At 23.1% G+C, this 7,175-nt stretch overlaps 1 protein-coding gene across 1 annotated transcript; it reads left to right on the forward strand.

The window, feature by feature from the left end:
- The first annotated feature begins 739 nt into the window (after window positions 1-739).
- On the forward strand, window positions 740-1,498 carry LOC113859616. Its single transcript, XM_027492341.1, has one exon. It carries the CDS (start codon window positions 740-742, stop codon window positions 1,496-1,498), a length of 759 nt encoding a protein of 252 aa, XP_027348142.1.
- Window positions 1,499-7,175: the final 5,677 nt, after the last annotated feature.

Genomic DNA, 7,175 nt, shown 5'->3' on the forward strand with positions numbered 1-7,175 from the left:
ACTCTAATTATTAATCAAATCTCAATTTTTTTTAGTATGAGTTCTCTTATTTAAAAATATAATGCAAAAGTTTATAAATTATAATTTAGAAAAGTTACTAACTTTAATGCTTTTTCAAGAAGCTAAATGGAAGAGGTTGTGCATGTGCATTTCCTTTTAGAAATTGGTATATTGTTCTTAAATTATTAATGAATTTTTTTAACATATAATCAAATAAAATTTTATATGCAAGTTGTTTTATAAATAACTAATGTTCTTTATCTTTTGCAACAATTTATACAATTTTTTAGTTATGAGTATCTTTTCTGTTAATATAGAAAAAAATTAGTTTGATATCCTCGTTATTAAAGGTAACTAGGAAAACAAATAAAGGAGGTTGTGCTTTTAGTTAAGTGTAGCATAGTAACAAGAAAAGCCATTGAAGTGAGAGGAAAGCAAGAAAATAGTTTTAGAAAAACCATATTTCGTTAGTAAGTGAATAAAAAAACAACAAAAAATGCTACCCAACCAATATAAGGGATTCTATGTCAATAGTTACAAATGGCTCTAACAACTTCTTAAAAATTCCTAAACCATTATAATACCTTTTTATAACCTAATACTAACCTCCCAATATATAAATAACTCTTATTCTTAATTTCACAATCACTTTCGGCATTCAATTCACCAATAAAAATCAATACACTTGGAAACCCAAAACAACATGCAAAAAAGAACCTCAAGTATTAAAATGTTAACAATGAAAGCTTTATCTATTCTTCCTATGCCTCATTCATTTCTCAAATCAAATGATGTTGCTCCTATTCCTGCAAAACCTAGCCCAGACTTTGATGAAAAACATGAAACTAATTGTGACAATGGAGAAGAAAGTGACGAAAACCAAGAATTTACTTTTGCAAGCATCAATCTTCAAGGAACACTTGTATTTGCTGATGAGATATTTGACAATGGCCAAATTCGACCAACCTACCATGCTTTTGACCAATCTCTTATTTTCACTGCCTCACACGACAATGAAACTATGCCACTTCGACCCCCACTAAAGAAGGTCTTTGTTAAGCAAGTCAATAGTTTCTCCTCAAACTCAAAAGTACATTACAAAGAGACATTGCAAGAAACAATGGTGGTAGAAGTGGATGCTTTAAGCAATAAGTGTAAGAAGAGTAACTCCACAGGGTTCTCAAAGAAATGGAGATTTAGGAAAAACTTAAACCTTCGAAGCAATAGTGATGGCAAGGATGCTTTTGTTTCATTGAATCCTTCATTGGTAATGCCAATGAGGTCCATTAAGGCAAAGGAGGAAAATGTTGCTTTGAACAACAAAAAGCATGAAAAATCTGAAAAATGCAAAACTTTGTCGGCTCATGAGAAGCTTTATGTGTCGAATAGAAAGCGAAGGGAGAGCACTAAAAAAAAGTCATGCTTGCCTTATAAAAAGGAGTTAATTGGATTCTTTGCCAATATGAACGGATTCAGTAGGAACCTTCATCCCTTTTGACATCTAATTCTTAAATTTTCGTAATTATTTTTTGTTATTTTATCCAAGTATGATAAAACAAAGTTGCTTAGGATACCATTCTTTGTATAATATGTTTTATAACCTAACTTGTTTAGTAGTTACATCAAAATTATAACTTGGAGATATTTTTTTTCTCTTGATGAGTTTGTAATTCTCATGATAATAATAAAATTGTGTGACCTTTAGTTCCATTTTATTTAGTTACCTGAATATTTAATTAGAGTAAAATATGTAATTTACATTATTTATTTATTAAAAATTTCTCACTTAACTTTAAACAAGATAAAGTTAAACAATATAGTTCAATTCCATCTATAACATCATTTTAATTTAGGGAAGGATAAAATTAATAATATCTTCAATGGTAGTGCTTGGCATAAATTGAGAGAGAAAATGTTTGCAATTTTATTTGAATTTTTATGAATAATAAATCCTTTTTTTTTCATAAAAACAAAAATATTTCAACTTAAATAAGTCCAATATTTATAAATATCCGATGTTAGAAGAAAAAAAATAAAACTAGTTAACAATAAATATAATTATCTTTTAGTACTTTAGTTTTAAATCAAAAGATAAATCTAATTAGTAACTAACTAGTTAAAATTGTACATCAACCCTTATAATATATTTGCAAGTCATCTTTTGGGCAAGTGAATGATTGGTGCACATACTCTCTCTTGGGGCTATTCCAACAACTCATCTAAATTTTGAAAATTATTCTAAATGAAATGTGTCTTTCACTTCCTTCCTTTGCAATTCTTTTTTCGTTTTTCCTCTTAAAATTATCAAATTGCAATATCATATATCAAATCCCATAAGTTATTAATGTAATTTCATATTCAAATATGTGAGATAAGGCACACTAATCTTCCACTGTGCCAAAACGATTTGGATGAAACTTAAGACTTGCTTTTCATACAAATCTTTTCCTGTTTTTCTACCAATGATTAGCAAATAACAATAACAAATCTCGTAAGTTATGATAATTAAAATTACATATTTCATAAATTATAAAAGCACCTTTACAATAATTATTAGTTAGATTAAACAATTCATTCTTAAAATAAGTCATGCTAATAACAAATTTAAAGAATTCTAATTTACTCACAATTAATAATTAAATGAAACCGATAATCATTACAATGATTAATTTCATTTACCTAATTAAATGATACTTTCTTCATTTTAATTATTTAAACTTCCTAATTATTAAAATTCATTTAATTTATACAACTAAGAGTTAACATTCCAATAATAAATAATTATGAATTTTATTTAATCTTTCCAAATTTTCATATTAATTTTTTTTCAAAATTTTTATTTAAAGGAAAAATTAACAAAAAATTTAATTTAAATTGCCTAAAATTAACATATAACTAATAACAAATGCCTTTTTTTTTTCACTTTCAGAATGTGGAAATTATATTTCCTAACACCTAATATTTACATAAAACTTTAATAAATTCTAAAACTTAAATTACATAATATTTAACATTTAACTATTAACAAATTATAATAACTATTTTACCTTTCAAAAATTTTAATTTATATTTACTAATAATTAAATTTAAAATTAATCATTAATAAATTATTTATTTTAAAGTACATGTTAATCAAATTAAGTGTATCAATTATTTTAGCTTTCAAATTTTTTATATTTTATTCACTATCAATTAATAATTATATTCAACAATTAATTATTAAATTATTTTATTTTATTAACCTAATAATTAACATATATATATATATATATATATATATATATACACTATATTTATTTAATTTACTAATTATTATTAGTTTAAATTTAACAAGTGATAAATCTAACAATAAATTAAAATTTATAAAAACAAATCATAATTACAACCTATATATGTTTCTCACTAACCTCATAGTTGTAGATAGAGATATTCAAAAAATATAATTTTATATGTCTAATCCATAATTAATATTAAATTAATTTTAAAAATCTAGATCTATATTAAACTAATTTTTTTATTAACTATATTTATATAATTAGTTTAATATCTAAATCTACTTTCTAAAATCAGATTTTTTTTTATTTATCCAAATTCATATATATAAAACTACTATCTTATATTTTTATTTATTAAATTTTCATGTTATATTAGTTTATAAAATTTTATTGTAACTAAACTTTATCACTAATATTTTTTTTAAAATCTTAATTCTTATAATTAAAATTAAATATTTAAAATAATTAAAGATATTAAAATATAATACATATTTTTAAATTAATTACTAATGTTATTTTTATATTTATGTTTATTTTTTAATTTTTAAAATATTATAAGATAATAATTTTATTATTATTTATATTATTAATTTTTATTTTTATAGATTTTATTTTAAACTTTCATTATAAAATCTGTTTATTAAAAGTAAGTTAAAAAAAATAATAAATATTTTATATAATTCTATAAAATATAATATATTAATAAATATTATTAAATTTTTTTTGAAATACACTAATTTAATGCAACGTTTATAATAAATTAGTTTTATCTTAAAAAAAAATTCACAAATGTATTAAAAATTAGTTTTGCATTAAAAAAATTAAATTAAAAACTAATTTAACGTTAAATTAAATTTAAAACTGATTTTAAATTAAATTTAAATTTTAAAACTATTTTTGAACCGATTAAAATAATAAAATAAAATACTTTAAAATTTAATTCATATAATTAATTTATGTGATGGATAGATGATAAAAAGTAGAATATATCTAAATATTTATTACTTTAATAAAATATAAAAATATAAAATATTATTAATAAATTAAAATATATACAAATATTCTCTTAACATGTATTGTTAATTTCCTTTAGAGATGTAATGGGTTAGAGTACCTCTTATATTTGTATTTTATCTTTAATAAATGTTGATACTTAACATACATATATATATATATATATATATATATGCAAATATAATTTTATATTATTTATTATAAATTTAAATATTTTTTAATATAATAATTTAATAGTAATATAAAAATTATTTATAGTATATTTTTACCGTATGTAAAAATGATTTAAAATTGGTTTGAAACTAAATCTAAATTTTAAAACTAAATTTAAATTAATTTTAAAAAAATTAAAATAAATTAATTTATAATCTAATCCATATAATTAGATTTTAAATTAATCTAAATTAATTTTTTAGAAATCCAATTCATGAACATCACTAGTTGTACATACCCAATGAAAAACCTACACAAAATTGCAATATTTTCTCAACACCTAAAAACAAACAATTTTTTATTAACATTCAAAAATCTAAAATAATAAAAAATAAATTAATTTTTGTACAAAAATATATTACATATATTTCAAAAATATTTATCTGCACAGAAAATTAATATTAGAAAGCTAGAATGGACTGTAAGAAACAAAAGGAGGAGATAATACGAAGAGTGAAAAGTGAAGGATAAAAGAAAAAATAGTCTCACATTAATCATTATAGATTTAGCCATACATCGCCATCAAACTTGTATCCTTTATAGCCATATCAGTATAAATACAAGGATATAGGTAAAAAATTAAGAAATTGTAACTTAAACAATTGTTAAGGTCTAAGTGAAAAAAAATAAATCTCTAAAATTGTCAATAGGGGAAAAGAATTTGGCCCAATTTAGGCCCAAATTAAAAATTAATTCACCCAATTCAAAGACTATTTAAACGACAGGCCCAATAAGTAGAATCAGCCCATATTTAACAAGCAACGATTTGCATTAATTCCAATTAAACAGTTCCACGAACAAGTTTGTTTATTTGATCGAGAAAAAATAACCTGTTTGATCTTGTTCTTGCTTTTTTGGATAAATAAAAGAGAGAACAGATTGTTGTAACCCACAAAGTGATAATTCAATAACTGGTTAAAAACAAACGGAAAATGGAAAGGGCTTTAGAGAAAACAGTTCATAGAGCAAGGGACATGGATGCATTAGCAAGGTGCAGTTGAGTAAGAGCAATGCATCACAACTTACAACGTTAAACTTAAAATCAATTTAAAAATATTAATGTTAATAAAATCACAAAAAATGTCATAAGGAGAGGTATTTTTCTAATAGAAGTATATTTAATGAATTTTTGAAGAGGTTGATCGCGCATATTCTTGAAGCCAAAAAGGGTTTGACCTTTCCTTAATAGCCAAAGATTATCATTTTGATAATCTTATCAAAACTTTAAACAGCATACTTTAGAAAATTTTATTTTAAAAGGTCATTCAGGTGGTCCATTTATATTCATGATGCTAGTAAACGTTGGTATTCCCATAATATTATAGCATATCTTTGAATTCTGCTTCGAGAGTCATGTATCTCTTTAGTTTAGTGTTTGAAAAGATGAAGGATGCTCCCCACTTTTTGTTTTCTTATTCTACTTCACATACCCATAAGCAAGCTTTGATTACTTGTTTGGTAAAGTGAGATCCAAAGCTCAAATTATATTGCAATAGTACAACCAAATAGAAAAAGATACCGCAAAATCACAATCAAAATTGTAAAAGAAGATGCCAAATCTTGAGTGAGCTAATAAAATACCACTATTAGGTGGATTCCTATTATTTTCTTTTAAGGCCCTTTACAAAAGCCAGCTAGTGATTGTTGCAATATATAGCACAAAAGTCCATGATTCTTTGAATATTTGAACCTCCTTCAATTCTTAATCGGATCCAATCTAAACAATTTATTTGGTTGGAGAATAATATGCGTTCAATATAGCGAATTTTAAAGTATATGAAAATGTTGTAATGCTAAACAATAAAGTTTGAACTTAGTAATAAACAAGCTGTGGTTTTAGACAATAGTATACTTTAATCTCAATAACGTGTTATTGAAAAGCTTTTGGATTAATCTCACAAGTAAAAATGATTCATTTACTACGAATCCTAAAAGTATTACCAATCATCTTTAATTAACAAGAGATAAAGTTATTTGTTGATAGAAAATTAAAAGAAAATATATTTATGTTTCATAAAAATTACTTTGTACATTTTAACCCATACGTCAATTGAATAATAAAATAAAGAACAAAAGAAAAAATGCAATATACGAACGATGCCTTTGTAGGAATTAATCCAAACAAATAAACTTGACTTATATTTAACTGTAACCGTCATAAATATGAACGGATAATAGAAAGTGCATAATTTTTTTTGTAGAGGTCAAAACCTTGTATAAGAAAAGTAAAATTCTATTTGTGTTATGAATTATTATATGAGTGAATGTCTATATTCATAACTTCTCCTTATTCTTTGTAACTTACGATTTTGTAACTGTTTTGTGAAATGAAATTGAGATTCTCTCTTCCTCTTTATATTCTTCTCTCTATTCTTCCTTGTAATTTTACGTTCATTTTATAACACGTTATCAGCATGAGATTCTAGTACACACTTTTCAAGAAAGGAATATTGTTGAATAAAGGTACGATATTATTTCATTTTTATTTTTCTTATAGAAATATATCATTATTTATTTATTGTAATCTCAATTAAAATTGCGTGGAGAAAAGATTTTTGATGAGTATACGTTAGAAGAAAAAACATTCTCAACTTTTCACGCACGTGCTCTTGCAACAGCAATATCGTGAAAAATGATTAAAAAATATTCTAAATTTATTCTTGTTTCCTTGTG

Source organism: Abrus precatorius, unplaced genomic scaffold (genome assembly GCF_003935025.1).
Source record: "Abrus precatorius isolate BTA unplaced genomic scaffold, Abrus_2018 Scaffold2, whole genome shotgun sequence".
Taxonomy (NCBI): Eukaryota; Viridiplantae; Streptophyta; class Magnoliopsida; order Fabales; family Fabaceae; genus Abrus; species Abrus precatorius.

Bases quoted from the DNA above. Each gene is read 5' to 3' on its own strand.
- LOC113859616 (XM_027492341.1), top strand. From the start codon at position 740: ATGAAAGCTTTATCTATTCTTCCTATGCCTCATTCATTTCTCAAATCA.